The 16,398-nt window shown below is 47.2% G+C and overlaps 5 protein-coding genes across 5 annotated transcripts; all 5 read left to right on the forward strand.

Annotated features, from left to right (window-relative positions):
• Positions 1–1,610: 1,610 nt before the first annotated feature.
• On the forward strand, positions 1,611–2,181 carry N7511_011330 (uncharacterized protein; the record flags this gene model as incomplete). The annotated part of the gene is made up of 3 exons (XM_057133707.1): positions 1,611–1,820; positions 1,874–2,042; positions 2,150–2,181. The coding sequence occupies 3 exons, from the start codon at positions 1,611–1,613 to the stop codon at positions 2,179–2,181; spliced, it is 411 nt and encodes a 136-aa protein (XP_056978664.1).
• A 1,770-nt stretch (positions 2,182–3,951) lies between these two features.
• Positions 3,952–6,134, forward strand: N7511_011331 (uncharacterized protein; the record flags this gene model as incomplete). The annotated part of the gene is made up of 3 exons (XM_057133708.1): positions 3,952–4,090; positions 4,177–4,711; positions 4,814–6,134. The coding sequence occupies 3 exons, from the start codon at positions 3,952–3,954 to the stop codon at positions 6,132–6,134; spliced, it is 1,995 nt and encodes a 664-aa protein (XP_056978665.1).
• A 644-nt stretch (positions 6,135–6,778) lies between these two features.
• N7511_011332 (4a-hydroxytetrahydrobiopterin dehydratase) lies at positions 6,779–7,289 on the forward strand (the record flags this gene model as incomplete). The annotated part of the gene is made up of 3 exons (XM_057133709.1): positions 6,779–6,931; positions 6,992–7,054; positions 7,119–7,289. 3 exons carry the CDS (start codon positions 6,779–6,781, stop codon positions 7,287–7,289), a joined length of 387 nt encoding a protein of 128 aa, XP_056978666.1.
• Positions 7,290–9,838: 2,549 nt separating this feature from the next.
• On the forward strand, positions 9,839–12,665 carry N7511_011333 (uncharacterized protein; the record flags this gene model as incomplete). The annotated part of the gene is made up of 4 exons (XM_057133710.1): positions 9,839–10,222; positions 10,285–11,402; positions 11,465–11,684; positions 11,772–12,665. 4 exons carry the CDS (start codon positions 9,839–9,841, stop codon positions 12,663–12,665), a joined length of 2,616 nt encoding a protein of 871 aa, XP_056978667.1.
• Positions 12,666–13,753: 1,088 nt separating this feature from the next.
• On the forward strand, positions 13,754–16,127 carry N7511_011334 (protein kinase family protein; the record flags this gene model as incomplete). Its single annotated transcript, XM_057133711.1, has 2 exons — positions 13,754–13,898; positions 13,951–16,127. The coding sequence occupies 2 exons, from the start codon at positions 13,754–13,756 to the stop codon at positions 16,125–16,127; spliced, it is 2,322 nt and encodes a 773-aa protein (XP_056978668.1).
• Positions 16,128–16,398: the final 271 nt, after the last annotated feature.

A 16,398-nucleotide genomic window follows, 5' to 3' on the forward strand; every position in this document is an offset into this window, starting at 1 on the left:
TCGTTCACAATAAGCGGAACATGTACGTCAACTACAGTGCATTGGCTGTTTCCATTCATCAATCCAAAAATGACACCCGATGTTCCCAGATTATTTTTTATTTGTTTCTGTTTCTGTCCTTGTTTGTTTTTTTTTTTGGTGGGTGGCTTTAGTATCCTCGGTTGGTTGCTGCTGAGATGCCTTTTGATTGCGTCTCAGTCATTTCATCATTATAACTTCTCCATCTTCCTGGTTTCCAATGTTGACTTCAGGAAGCCATTCTGTGCTCCGAAACTGCCCTGTGGTATCTGAACCTATCAGCTATTCAAAAGTATGGCTCTGAATTCCAAGGTCATATCTCATTGAAAGCCATTGTCTCACTTGTCCAAATTTCTTAGGATACAGAGGCTGCAAATGGCTACCTAAACATTCTCCTGTCATCTATAATTGGGCTAAGCAAAGCAAAGCTGGCGAGCTGCCCGAATCTACACGAATAGTGATTGCAGAGGTCCTTGTTGCAATCGCTTGCATCAATGATCGGTGAACCCGCTGAAATCCTTCGATGCATGGATCCTGGTCGTGCAATGTGGCACGTCGCTAGGTGATTTTGTGATTAATACTGGGAGTCCGGACCAGCCATTAGCGGTATATAGTAATGGGGACGATATGCCAAGTGTACTTCCATAGGCGACATAATTCCCTGATCGGCCCCTTGTGTTGTTACATGACGTTTCCAAACACCATGTTACAAAACCTGATGGGGCCGTCGATCCGACCAATGAGCTAGTCTCGTATCCTGTAGAAAGCGATTCTCGCAGTTTTGTTCTTGTAAAAGGACCAACCTGAACATATTGCTGGCAAAATCTGGTGCCGCATTTTCCTCCCGCCGAGAGCAACGCACGTGCATATCGGCGCTGGTCCCAATGTGGATGGCCCCAGGAGCTTCAGCAACCAGGTTTGGTATTACAATGACAAATATGCGGGTAGCGTTCTTCTATATGGTACCAGACGCGTTCATTGGTCAGAAGTGACTACCCCACCAGCTTTTGTGACATGGTCTTTGGAAAGGTCATGTCACAAACAGGGGGCGCCGATCTGAGAACAATGTCTGGGATAATGATACATGTCTATGAATTCTAATCAATAATTTCAGGACACGGGCTCTGAGCGTGCTGAAGCGAAATGACAACACCCAGCTTATGCACGCTAGTGCCCATTGAATACGCGAACAATGAGATAATAGTCATATCAAGCGGTAACAAATAAGATCAAGTCGCTTCCTATCATACATTTCTCTGCCGGTCTTTCAAGGTGTCTGTAGTTCAATACGCCTCGGCTCCAGTGCCAAGAGCATGCGCAAAGAAGACCAAACTTCTCGGTTGCCTCCGGATACGTCAGGGACAAAATTATGCTTTGTGGCTGAGAGATTGGCTGTTCGTGCGATGATGCAGTATCGTCTTCGCAACTTCGGCGCCTTGCAGATGAGCGGTGTCTGCTCACCATTTAAAAACGGGGCTTCCCTTTGTAAGAAACCACTTGTCACCAAGGAAAATGGGTTCTATGGAATACCAACCTAGGTCATTTGCGTCTGTTGAGTTCTGATCCTCTTTTCGCCGCCGAAATTAGGGATCATGCATCAAGACATTGCACCACGGAATTTGCTTATCGACCCCGAAACAGACAAGATTATTCTCTTCGATTTCGATTGGGCCACCAATGAGAAGGAAGGTCTACTGGATAGTCGAGACGATGTGTCTGGGGTTGTCTTCACGCTATACGAGATCATCACGAACGATTCACATCCCACGAGCATTCCTCACCGGGACCGAAATATAGACATGGTACAGAATATTGAATGGACTTGTCGCCGCGAACTGACTCTGATGTATCAAAGTTCCGCAAGTTTCTGAATGAATGGATAATGTCGAGAACGGAGAAAGCCAAAGAACAATATTTCAATGCACCCAAGCGGCTTACATGGCCGGATCTCCCAACCCCTCCAGACTACAGTGTGCCCTTTGAGCTGGGTTGGACAGAGGAAGGGGAAACTGTTTGGCAAACGGGTGAGCGTTCAAGACGCATTGCACTAGAGAAGGGGCAATACTGTTTTCGGTGGCAAAGACCACCACAAAGCAGGTTGTTGAAAAAAGCTGAAAATAGCATGTACTAGCTGATGACTTCAAGATTGCTCAGGTAACATAATTCTTTGCTCACCTCCCACTGAGTGGCTTGTCATGTGATTTTGTCTGTGATTGATCGGATGAAATTTTCAAGCCTGCATAATGCATGCATATTCTCCTCTGTAAGTCGTGTAATTTAGGCCAATCAGCTCTTTCGCTCATGGCAGGGAGTCGCGAAGGGAAACATCGTTCCTGGGCAACAGATTTGTTCCATGTCAAAACACGAATAATGATACCTCCCGCAATACATGTAATGCATCCCAAACGCTTCTGATATTTGTATGGGCCAATGTCATATGTGCCTGGTAAGGATAGTCCTGCGCACATGCTCCCGTCTCGCCCCACAGCGCAAACCAAGCGAATCCTACCACAAGCATAAGCGCCAGCAACTAATCCTTACGTACCCCTCTTTCTACTGGCCCCCTCTCTTTCTACTGGCCCCTTCTCTTTCTACTGGCCCCCTCTCTTTCTACTGGCCCCTTCTCTTTCTACTGATCCCTTCTCTACTGGCCCCCTCTCTTTCTACTGGCCCCTTCTCTTTCTACTGGCCCCCTCTCTTTCTACTGGCCCCTTCTCTTTCTACTGATCCCTTCTCTTCTGATCCCTTCTCTTTCTACTGATCCCCTCTCTTTCTACTGATCCCTTCTCTTTCTACTGATCCCTTCTCTTTCTACTGATCCCTTCTCTTTCTACTGATCCCTTCTCTTCTGATCCCTTCTCTTCTGATCCCTTCTCTTTCTACTGATCCCCTCTCTTTCTACTGATCCCCTCTCTTTCTACTGACACCCTCTTCTCTCGCTGACTGTATATTCTTCCCCTGTGCATTCGACTCTGGCACACTGGATGGCTATATGCACGTCAAGTATTGAACTGTGTATGCAAACATGGCGTCGGTGCAGATTACACTACAGCTGGGCAAAGAGAAATTTGAATGGCAGGACGGGTTCGAAAAACTCAATGATAAGGAAGAGAAGGATATTCGACAGTTACTTGTCCTCTCCAAAGCGGTAGTAAGCTCAATTGAATGGGAACTCTCGGCTCATCATAAGGAAGAGCAAGCCTTGACAGCCTGTTCGGAACTTATTTGTAAAGGTGCTCAAAAGATCAATCAATCAGGGCTGGCAGATTTTACAGTACCACGAGGGTCTGAAAAGGAAGAATCTTTCGTTTCAATAATTCGGAGCATTCACAATTTTCACAACCTTCCCGATGCGACCAAAAAAGACCCGAATGAAGTAACTTACCTCAATTCATTACGGCTGATATCGGAATTCACGGGTCTTGCGCACGCTTTTCTCGTGGTCCATCTTGTTTCTAAGAAAAAGTTTCGGCGGTTGGGTGCGAAGGGGGCTCCAAAATTAGTCCAATATATCTACAAAAACAAAGACAAATTGGACTGCCCTAATCTTGAACATCAAGTTGATGATATTACAAAAGGTAAGTGTTTCAATAATGCCCCTGTAGAAGGTTTGCTAATGGTTCAGCTGCTGGGATATCATGGCAAAGCAGCGAGGGCACCAATGTAGAATCTCAGACCACAACAGAGACTCCACCCGGTTCTTCCATTGTCACTCCTACAAAACTAAACAACACCTCAATTGAGGATTATGTTCCCAACAGAGAGTTTGTGCAACATTCCAAAACTCCAGACCATACGATATACAACACACTCTCGGAGCAAAACGTTGACCCCACAGAATGTATCAAACCTCGTAAGAAGAAATCTCAAGCTTACTCTATAACTGTCCTGTCAAACCTAATCTAATGCCCGACAGACTCGCCACCTACCACAATGCCGCCACCTTTGAGGCTGGGATCAGAACATGAAGTGATTGACGAAAGTCTCATCGAAAATCCTCCTTCACAGGGCCTTTACAACCTGGCTATTGAAAACACAGTTGGAAGCGGAAAGGATACCTCTGGTTCGTCCGGTACGCACATCCGCAAGGCGCAGATCCACCGCTGCTGGTGGGAGTTGGTGCCACCCAAGACTGAATAGATGACTAATCATTATCAGAAGCTCAATTTGCCACCAAGAAACGGAAGCAAGCTCCAACCAGTTTACAACCAAATGGATTTGCGAAGGCCGGGTTTCGTCAGAGCAACCTTTCTATACCATCTAGGACGGCACCACAGTCTGTTTTTTATCAGTCCATAATGCAGGAACTATCTCCAGCCTCGTTGCAGTTACTCTGCATCTTCGCGGCTCTTGGGGGCGACAAAGTGCCCAGGTGTTTATTTGAGAGATCCTTGAGACCTCAGATGCGTTGGAGTGAGGACGGATATCCTGTCCGCCTCACATGTGAGTACGATTCTGTCGGTGAGCTTTTCAAGGCGGAAGCATTGAGTGTATCCTTGGAAGAGCTTCAATTGGGTTCGTGGATTTACCTGGATAATTGCGACAATCATTCGCATACAACTTACTCTCTATCCGAAAGAGGAAGAGAGTATTCAGCACGCCTTTCAAGTGTTGATGATCTTCGGTACTGGACCTTAGTCGGCTTGCAGGTTTCTTGTCACGTGTTTCCCCGCGACCCTGCCTTGGAAGAAAAGTAAGTATTGCCAATTCACCCTCCACTCTTCACATGAAATTTGGGCCGGTATACTTCCATGCGATCGATTTGCATGAACATCACCACTGACTTTCCAATCAGCTTTCAGAAGCACGGGACACACCTAGTCCATGTAATAGATCATCTTTTTCAACAAAGCAAGGCTTACGATCTTCCACCTTCTATAAAATTAGCATTGTCGGAAGTCCTTGTCGCAAAGGCACGTCTCAGACGAGTACAATGCCCTCAGCAGGCTTTGAACCAAGCGACTGATCTTCTCGGCGACGCTGCCCCGGATCACATCCAAGCATCGATTGCTCTACGGCGGAGTATAATTGCACGGCTAGAAGGGTCTTATCACAAGTCTGAAGAAGTAATACTGGATTACCAAAAAAGAGCTCTTCCGTACGAAACGGCCAACCCGAGATTACGAGCTGTAACCCGTCTAATAATAATTTCTCACATTGAGAATTTGATCCAGCTCGAAAATTATGAATCCGCCAGCAATAACATCGAGGATCTCAATGACTGGGAGCCGAACAGCGATACGATTTGGTCCCCAATGGAGCTCTCTGTCAATTTCAAGAAATGGTCAACCATTTCGAAGATCTACCAGTCTCGGGGCAAATTAGCCGAAGCCAGGGATTACCTGAGCAACTGCTATCCCTTCCTTCAGTCAGAACACTTCAGAGCCGATCCAAATCGGTTTCAGATCATTTGCAGACTCTCAGATCTTCTTTGTGCAGATGGTTACTTCCATGATGCTCGTTCGAAGATCGAACGAGAGATACACTTAATACGCCTTCATGGAAACTTGCCCAAAGCCAAGAGACGTCTCGAAGTGTCCGTGTTGGGTGTGTACATCGCAGAAGGCAAATATAAGGAAGCCTCTTCAGTTGTTCTATCGTTGCGAAAGCAATTTTCTACCATCTCATCTCCAGATATCAGTGATCAGTGGTTGCATCTTCGCTCAGTTGTCGCATCTGCTATTCTTTTGCATTGCCAATGCAGATTTTTGGAAGCCGTTTCGGAGTGGGAGAATCTTTTGTCGCTTCTGAAAAAATACCCCCATAGTTTTGAACCAGAGGGTTTCTACTTCGGCCTCGGTCAGATATCTATTTCCCTCGCACTCCTTCAGTTGGCATCTTCCTCGTCGACAAAACGTGATTCTGGTGTTGTCCCGCCATCCTGGAGCGCAGATGCCAAGAAAGCCTTCGACATTGGCTGTACTGTTCTCGCACACGAAGACCTTAATTTCTGGATACCTATGGTTCCCCAACGGTATATACCAGACTTATTAGCAAGTATCAGGTCTGAGCGGCCGTCGTGGACGGAAACTAGTGATTTCCGCAAACTTCAGCAGAAATATTCCGATTTTCTGGATTCTGCACAAAGACAGACCGGCTTGTTGTCCCGGATATGATGACATCGCGTTCTACATAGCTTGTCGATCTGTGGTGTTTTAGTAGAACCTGCCTTATTGTTTAAAAATTCAACGTTCGTGCAATAGTAATATATTGGTGACTTGATGACTTGAGATGCGAATTTTGCATCTCGCTATCTTTCCAGTAGAACAGGAAGATGACGTGCTGGTGACGCTTCAAAAAAGACTGAATGGGTTAGGTTTTAACATTCTTTAAATTATTACCTTTTGTATTTACAATTTTCTTAAGTATTATTTCAAATTGTCCTGATTTTGTCGATCTCTTCTTGGCGCACTGCGGCCTTGTTCTAACAAATGCGTAGTCAATGCTCACCTAGACCTCGCCATATTGCTTTTTCGGGTACCCGTGGGCTTACCCACGACCCGCCAAGAAGACAAGGGCCCGTAAATTATGGAATTATAAGTGTAATACAAACAATAACACATGCAACGTCTTGTCATATGGTAAATATTACTGTTATTTAATATTCTTGGCGGGTTTTGGGTCAAAAGGTCGAAACCCAACCCACGACTTTGGCGAGGTCTATGCTCACCACACAGATTGCGTTATTGTATCACGTGCGCTTTTGTTTATCATATATGTGCCCTAACCCCGCTGATTTTCGAAATCCATCTAAACCCCCATGGCGTCTAACACTCCACTCTTTGCCGAGGGTGAAAACTCCGAGCAACTCACATCCGATACAGAGGAGCTGCGACAGCAAGGATGGGCGTTAGATGACGGGAGAATGGGAGTTTCCAAGACCTTCCATTTTAAAAGCTATTTCAAGGCAGTGGTAAGCTCAAAACTTCCAAAAAAGGGGAACTCCACTGTGATAACTAAAGAGACTTGGTAGACATTCATGAGCACGATCGCCTCCGAAAGCTCGGTGAAGAAGCATCATCCCACTATGACTTTGGTAAGTACTCGCTCATCATCTTTCAAAAAGAAAATTTAAGTACATGTATAGCTAATGTGCGAAGCGTATCGGCACTGTGGATGTCCACTGGACAACGCATCACCCCCTTGGCCTCACCCGCAAAGACATTTTGATGGCTAGATTTTGCGACAGCTTGGCTAGTGTGATGAAAGCTGTTGAGCCTGGTCAGGGATTGAATTGTGGATCAGGAACAGAAAAAAACTCCAAAGCCTGAATTTATTCTTCAATGACCAAGATAACATTGGAGTCTTCCTATGATGAATTTTATTCAACCGTTATTTACTTTTTCCGTTTATGATGTTTTCGTCTTGAGATAAAGCATCGATTATACAATCAGAATGAATCTGCTTCAACTAAAAGGTAACTTATTCCGACCACACGGTGCATATGTCAGCAACTGAAAAGCCCCAGTCTCCATTTCTTAAGTGAGAAACAATGGTCAAAGTTGTGCACAATCATTAGTTCAAGCTTCTTGAGATCCACCACTGTGGAGCTAGCATAGTTTTATTCGGCAGATGACGAGTGGCATAACAGAAAGTGGACCCAGAGAAGTACAATTCGTCTTACAGTATGACAGCCTTCACAATCGCCGATATTCCATAGCCTCGTTGTTTCTTCTTTTCTTACACCAGGAAAAGAAATTGCTATGTGAGTCTGGTTGTGGAGGCCGGGATTGATGCTTGAATTACAGTATAAAACAGTGACGATGCAGAGTAATGTGACCAAATACCATCTAGCATAGCCAATTTGTCTGATTCAGATACAATAAAGCAATGGCCTACCCAGAAATCACATCAATTCTCCACCGATCAAACCCGGTCATACCTCATCATGCAAAACATTTTCTCAAAGAGTGCCAATACTTTCGCCAACTTGGACAAGGCACCTTTCTTCGGAACATTGCAAGTGCCGGCTCAAAATGGGTTTTACAGTCTCCCGTGAGCGGCAGAGCCCGCAGTGCAGTAAGCTTGCCAACGGTCCAAATGAAACTTTGATGCTCTTTGAGTTCCAACTCGATGCCAAAGCCTCTACCGCAAACGATACACCTTTCGGGTTAGCTGAAACGAGGAGGTGAATTTGGGCAATCCGTAGATTACTTTTCGCGGTATAAAAAACATCGACCTCGGCCACCTCGCTATGTATAACCAAAACTCCCAGTTTGGTCTCTTCCCAGAGCTCGCGGATCAAAGCCTCCAGTACAGTCTTTGCATCACATTTTCCACAAAACACTTCGTAGAAATTTGGCGATGACTCAGCTACGGTGTGTGTTTTAAATGCACCCGCACTTTCCCTCTCTTTCAGTCGCAAAGCCAGGCCCTCACACTGAAGCCAGTACTCGATCAATGTCTTCCAGGCCACCCATCTGCCTTTCAAGGCTTTCAAGAAACAACACCTCTGGAACACTAAACTTTCGAGGACTTTCTGGATTTTTACAGGTCCCGTATGGGATGACGAGACGAAAAAACCTGTTGGCTATGTTTATGAACGGCGCGGTCAATGACTTAAGCCGCTACATCATCAATGTTAAAATTATCCGCAAACCCATAGGTACGAGGTATCTTGGCGGATTTAGGTAAATCACATTGCGGACAATTTTAATGACTCACAGTTCATAATGAGAACCGATATTTCTTGCTCCTGCTCCCGATATCATCCATGAGCTATCACATCGCCTGGTCAGAACCGCTCTTCACCTTTTTATAAAACCGCACAGGGTCATGAGAAACAAGCTACGAATGTGACAACGCAATTCTTGAATGCATTAGTGGTAATTTACAATGGTATTTAGTCCCCGAAGAATCATAATATTGGCTGTGTCGCTCCAAATTCCTTACAGGGGAGGGGATGTGCGGCCGATCCCCTTTCCCTTAATACCGTACGGCGCAGAAGCAAGATCCAGATGTGCGGCAAGGCATTGTCAGCTACCGACCTTTGCCTTGTTTTAACATGAATTGGGGCCAAACAAATTAATCTACTTCAATATGTCCCAATATGGGCGATAAGCAAGAAAAGAGAAAATGAAGCATATCTTTACGGCCTCCTTTGAGGGGCCAGATACTATAATTCCAATGCACTGTTTTCTGGGATACGGATCCTTTAGCGTGGTAGAAACGTGACGGTCCCAAATTCCGGAATTTGGAGCCAGAATCCCCTTTGACCAAAGCTGGGGCTTGCATACACCTTCACCGACTGCTGGACTAACATTGCACGAGGCTAATTTTGCGGAATTGGCTCTCGGCATGAGTGGAGAAAGCCTTTGGAAACTGAAGCGTTAGAAGTCCCAAGGGTGTGCGGTGGTCGATCAAAAAGGCTCCGCACCCGGGAAAACCTGGAACATGACCTATGAGTACAGCCTTCGGCTCCACAGATGCAGGCCTGCAGCTGGAACAGAGGTCTAGAGGCGTCTTGTAAACTCTGGCGTGGTATGGGGACGCGGTATGGAGATTACGTGCTCTCAGCCTCTGAATAATGGACCTATTACCCCTGTTTGAGACGTGTACACTAATGACAAGATGATGGGATCAGTTCAGGTCATTGATATAAATTGCATTTCCATACTTCGATACTCATCCACAAGTCTGATACTTGAAGTTTTCCGCGTCGTACACCGCGAAAATAGTGCATAGGTATTATCTCACATATCTCGTGTTATCTTTCTCTTTGACATATCGGAACTATCAGTTTACTAACCACTCATCGAAATCTATAATAGTTCCATTAGTGACCCCGTTTCCATCGTTGGTATTCAAAAATTCGCCACAAATGGCCCAAGACAATCGCATGAGAAGTCCGGATTCCATTATTGAACGAACCACCATTATGAATCCCCTGACGCTGTTGGAGTATCTTCTTACATGCTACCCAATTTTCCTCCTGTTGTTGTTCGTCGCGGTTTGTGTGATCAAAGTGTTCGTCACGAGCAACATCGAGCAAAAAGTCTCGCAGAACAATTGTGGCCGGCTTCCCAGGCGGGCCCAGAACCCGATGGCTTCCGGTTACATTCAGCCCTTCTCCCGCATCGCCAAAAACTGCTTTAGCTGGCTCTCAGCTGGTGTGCTTGTGACATTCTTTGCGAATGCGATGATTTATACCACCCATGTGTTAATGGCCCGTTCCGAGTATTGGTGGCGCGGGCAGTCTGTAGTGGTGCGTCGCTGTGTGCTCCGTTGAACAATACTTTTTCATGTGTGATGTCCTAACAACCACAGATTTATATTGTTGGCTCTATTTTTGCCTATGCAGTTATTCTTGTCAGCATACTCGATACCGCCCCTTCCCCGACGGCCACTCAGCTCACGTGTTGGTCCTTCGCCATTCCTACCGAGCTCATTATTCTTACCACATCCCTCTCCATTTATACCTCAGACCACTATGAGCCAGTAGTCGGAGACCCCAACGGAGGTGCGATGCGCCAAGGGATCACCTTTTGGGAGTGCATGGAAGTTGTCCCCAACGGTTTCCGTATATTGATTCTGGTCTCTCTTGTTCTACTCTACTTTACCAAGTCCGGTGCTCTCATAGGCCATGATGGAGACTCAGAGGATGTGACTGAGACAACCAGACTGCTGAGCCCTCCGCACACAAAGATTTGTCTTGTTAATGACTCCGTCTACGGTTCAACAAGTGGAACTGCGAGACCCGCGGAGCCCAAACCACGGAATTCCTGGGCGCGACCAGAAGTATTGCCATCTACGAGCTATGTGGAGTATCTCAGTGGCTTCTCGCGTTTTTTTCCCTACATGTGGCCCTCCGAATTCCCCCGTCTACAGGCTGTGGCGGTGATTTGTTTCCTTCTGGTGATTCTCCAGCGAGTTCTCAATGTGTGGATACCCATCCAGATTGGGACTATTACTACATCTTTGGCAAATCAACAAGATGGAAATGGCTTTCAACCACCGTGGTTTGAGATCTCCATGTATGTTTTTTACCGCTGGTTGCAGGAAAATTTGGGGTCTTTGCGCTCTGGTCTCTGGATTCCCATAAGCCAGTATTCCTACCTGGGGCTCTCTACGGCTGGCTTCGAGCATGTTCACAGTCTCAGCTTGGATTTCCACCTGGAAAAACAGACGGGCGAGCTTTTATCAGCTCTGAACAAAGGGAAATCAATCAATTCATTCCTGGAACAAATATCATTTCAATTCCTTCCTACACTAGCTGATTTGTTCATCGCAATTGGGTACTTCCTAGTTGCGTTTGACGTTTACTATGCCCTCGTGGTTGGAATCTCGGCATTTGTTTATGTTTATGTTACCATTCGCATCGCTCAGAGGAATGCGAAGATCAGAAGAAAGATGGTTGATGCTTCGAGATATGAGGATGCGATCAAGTAAGTTGAGGTAAATACCAACGATCCGAGTCACAAGAAGGCTGATATGCATGCACACACAGAAATGATTCGTTGATGTCATACGAAACGGTGAAATACTTCAATGCTGAACGACATGAGTTTGACCGATACCGTCGCGCTATCTGCAACTACCAGAATGCGGAGTACTACACATTCCTCTGTGGGACCCTGTTAAACGCCAGTCAAAACACTGTCTTGTTGGCCTGTTTACTGGTCACGTGCTTCATCGCTGTGTATCAAGTCTCTTCTCTCCAGCAACCCGTGGGTCGGTTTGTTACCCTGTTGATGTACATGGCCTAGTTACAAGGTCCCCTGAGCTTCTTTGGGGCCTTCTATGTCTCCATACAGTCGTCTTTGATCAATGCCGAGCGTATGTTGGAGCTTTTTAAAGAGCAGCCAACAGTCACTGACAGCCATTGCGTTTCCCCACTGGCCACTTGCCAGGGAAAGATTGAGTTCCGGAATGTTAGTTTCTCATATGATGCGCGGAATCCTGTGTTGACTGGACTCACGTTCACTTGTCAACCAGGAACGACTACAGCTTTGGTGGGAGAGTCTGGTGGGGGCAAATCTACTGTTCTCCGTCTCCTCTTCCGATCCTATAATCCTGAAAATGGCAAAATTCTCGTCGACGGACATGACGTCCAAGATATCACGATTGATTCTCTTCGTCAAAACATCGGTGTGGTTCCGCAGGATACAACGCTTTTTAACGAAACTTTGATGTACAATCTAAAGTACGCCAACAAGGACGCGAGTGATGAAGATGTGCACGAGGCTTGTTCCAAGGCCGGCATTCATGACAAGATCAAAGGTTTTCCAGATGGCTACAGCACCAAAGTTGGAGAGCGTGGGCTGCGCCTCAGCGGCGGTGAGAAGCAACGTGTGGCAATCGCTCGAGCTATCCTGAAGAACCCTAAAATCATACTGCTGGATGAGGCTACGTCTGCACTCGACACTAAAACAGAAGAGCATATCCAGAATTCCCTAGCTACTCTCTCCAACGGCCGAACCACGCTCATCATTGCCCATCGGCTAAGCACCATCACGTCGGCAGAACTCATTCTAGTTCTAAGCGATGGCCAGGTGGCCGAGAGCGGTACCCATGAGGAACTAGTGAGTATGGAAGGCCTTTATGCCCGTATGTGGAGAAAGCAAAATGGCGAGGCAAAGATACTTGAAGGCCAAGACAAGGTGGAGTGCATTCAAGGGGATCAGCTTTACAGAATTTCACATACATAACACTGGCTACATATACAAAACGCTGAAAGAGCACCAAATGTTTGTCCCATAGTATATACGCTTCGAGTTCTTGATGTGTTTCCGCGCGCCCAATAAATGGCTCAAGCCGCCAAGCATCAAAAGCTGGGTACCTTGCGCGGCGAATCAACCAGGAGTCGTGCAATGCCACAGCCAGAGGCAAGGGTATAGAGTATAGGGATGCTGAAATGCTCTACGAGCAACTTGCCCACTGGCGCACCAGCATTTTGCCAGCGGATTTGCAGCGACCAGTTGACAGACGGGCTGAGTCACCAGCGGAGTACCGCGCCGTTCGGGAATCTACTCCCATACCGTCTAGCAGGCTGATTCCTGTTCGCCGTGCAATTTTGTGGGCTCTTGAACTCAATTGCTACTTGCAAATCGACGATTGTGTCGCCTAATATGGCTTTAAGGACAGAGCCTCAATTCGCGCCCAGGCGATAGCTCACCTTGTGGGAAACCAGAGATAAAAGAATGAAGCAGGGGCCAGGTGCTTGTTTCAACTCTTGGTTTCGTAAAATGATCGTTGGATTTTAAGGTTGAATTTTTAGTGATGCTTTCATGTATCGCTGATATTATGAGGCCCCCGGTTGGAGAGGAGGGAAAGTTTCATAAATAGCGGGCAAAATGCAGACCAAACCTCCCAATAAAATTCGGTGGCTTTGTGATGGCCCGAGATAGAGTCACATTTTTGGAGGGCATATCCTGTGAGGCTTGGCGTCCTGCGCCGGGTTGTGCAGCTAGCTTCACTGCTTGTCAGCTCAAGGAACTTTGTTGAACATCCCAATCACTGACATGGTCAAGGGGGCTGAGATCACGTGCATACATGTATACCTGTATACCAATCTACTCGTATCTAATAAAGCAACACACAATCAACTTACTCAATACCGAAGCATCATTTACCAACCAACAGGTATGCTGACTAAGACCCACCCAACCCACGGGTGGCCTCCTTCAGACTTTGGTTGAAATCACGTGAGGTCGCGTTCCTCCCGCGTGTCCCCTCCACTCTCTTTCTCGAACCATCCTCTCCAAAATCAACATGGTGGCAGACAAAGAACTGTGTCATGTCAGATCAAACAAGGTCGAGGTTGATTTTAGAACACCCTATTGGGGATGGCTTGAAGGGCTTTCGTGCCACGTTCACCTCGATCTGTAAAGGTGCGGACTTGCGCTCACCAGATGAGGCCATCGATCGGCTTAAGCGGGAGGGTGAGGCACAAGAATCCATCATGAATCCTCCTTTTTGCTAACTTGAGTGCAGATGTGCAAGATCTCGCCTCCAGCCTCCTAACAGCCCTTCAGATCCTTCCCACCGCCCGTCTTCTGCCGTCCAATTCAGGAGGAATCGTTCGGAGTAACCTGCTTCGACTCATATCTGCCGTCGCATCAAATGATTTCGACCTCGAACGAATTAAACCGCTGCTCAAAATATCTATTGTGGACGCGTCAACAGATGAACAGATATGGAAACTGGTGGATGCTGCCGCAGCGGAATCTACCCCGCCCCCTCGAACGATTGCCTCCTCGCTCCAGCAAACGCCATGGCTCCACAAGACGAGTAGCTTCGCGAACTCCTCGGAATACCGCCAAGACGTAGACAGGGTCCTCAAGTCCGAGCTTGGACCTCTGTATGTAGGGCTCCCGCATTTTCGATCAACATTTTTTGGAGGTGTCAGTGGTCTTCAATCTGCATCCAATGCCGTGTTTCAAAGATGCACAGAAGGCAGCAATGCGGCTTTTGCAGATGGGTGGAAAGGATGGCCAAAGAACGCAAACCAAGAAGATGTTTTGAGCTGGTTTGCAGATCTGAGCGAGAAACTAGTAACATTCTCAGCAGACTATGTTCCTGTTTCGGCGCACCTGCGAAGGCCACTCGCACAGCCCAACAAACCCGTCCAGGGTTCCACGGCAGAGCGCAAGCTAGACATTGGGTTCGTGAGTGACACTGGCGCTGGAAAGGACACCCGATGTCAGTGGTCACAGATTCTCGTACCCGGCGAGCTAAAAAGCAATCCTGCCGCCGACACCGCTTCTAAGGCATGGCTTGACTTGGGAAGATATGCTAGAGAAGTCCTCGCGGCTCAAGATACCCGTCGCTTCGTTCTGGGCTTTACATTATGTGGCTCCTTCATGAGGATATGGGCCTTTGATCGTCTTGGAGGAGTCGCATCCGAACGATTCGACATAAATGAGGATGGACTCCAGTTTGTGTCGACCATTCTCGGGTTTCTATGGATGAGCGAGAAAGACTGTGGATTTGACCCCACAATCATCACGAGAGATGGCCAGCGGACCATTGAGATAGAGCAGAACGGTCAGACCGAACGTCTTGTCCTCGAGAGGTTGATGACACGGGCACCTTGCATCGCAGGTCGAGCAACAACATGCTGGAAAGCGCATCGTGAAGAGGACCCCGGGATTCCACTCGTAGTCAAAGATTCTTGGCAATACACAGAGCGCGACGAAGAAGGTGATCTTCTCAAAGAAGCCACCGAACGAGGGGTGGTCAACGTCGCGCGGTATTATCATCATGCGACGGTTCGTACCTGTGGTAAGTCTGATGATGTCCGGGACAACGTTCGAGGCGGCTTGGATATCAGGACCGCGAGCAATTATCGGCCAGAACAATTCTCGCTCACAAGTGCAACCGTCGCTCCGCGGAAGGGCCGGAGCAGCGGCCGGTCCGGCGTGAAGCGCTCTTCCAGTCAAACTGGTACCTCTCTGCCACCTAGTAAGCGATCCTGTTCGGCATCTCCTACCAAGGCACCCAGCAACTCACTGCCAAATCGAGTTCATCGGCGTGTCGTCCTGCGTGACTATGGCAAACCAATTTACCAAGCAAGCACTCGCTTGGCCCTGCTTGCCGCGTTAGAGGGTTGCATTACAGGGCATCAGTCTTTGCAAAGCGCCGGAATCCTTCACCGAGATATCTCAGTCAATAATCTCATGATTAACGAGGACAAAAAGAACCCATCGTGGCCGTCATTCTTGATTGATCTTGATCTAGCCATCAGAGAGGAGCGAGACGGTGCTTCGGGAGCAAATGGAAAGACCGGCACAAGGGCCTTTATGGCAATTGGCTCGCTTCTGGGCGAGAAGCACTCTTTTATGCATGACCTTGAATCATTCTTCTGGGTAATTTTCTGGATTTGCATCCATTACGAGGGGCCGGGTAACGGAAGAGTTGTTGCAAGGTTTGATAAGTGGAATTTTGTGGATACAGAGGACCTGGCCTTTTTGAAGACAGGCCAGATATCTGAGGAAGCAGATTTTGTGAGGTCTGCGAATGAGTACTTCACAGAGTACTACCAGCCACTTATTCCATGTGTCAACACACTTCGGAAGGTGGTCTTTCCCGATGGGAGGAGATGGGCGAAGGAAGATATAGGATTGTATGGTAGGATGAAAGAGATCCTACGGAGAGCCCAAGAGGACTGAGAAAATTATTTTCTGCCGGCCTTTCAAACCTCACGCTTCAGCGAATACTGTGTATATCACCCCTCACTATAATAATAGCTCGCACCCGATGGGGGCATCGTCTCGGAGTGATGCTTAAGATGATCTAGGCTCAATTAGTCCTATGCAAGCTGTGCTGTAGCTACCAAAGTAGCTTTTGCCTGCTCATTTTTCTTCATATGAATGAGATCAGGCCGAAGCTTATAGATCTCGGCTTTTGTTGACACCCAGAGGTTTTCAATGGGGTTTAAAT

This window comes from Penicillium nucicola (assembly GCF_028828085.1).
Source record: "Penicillium nucicola strain IBT 29836 chromosome Unknown utg000013l, whole genome shotgun sequence".
In the NCBI taxonomy this organism is placed as follows: domain Eukaryota; kingdom Fungi; phylum Ascomycota; class Eurotiomycetes; order Eurotiales; family Aspergillaceae; genus Penicillium; species Penicillium nucicola.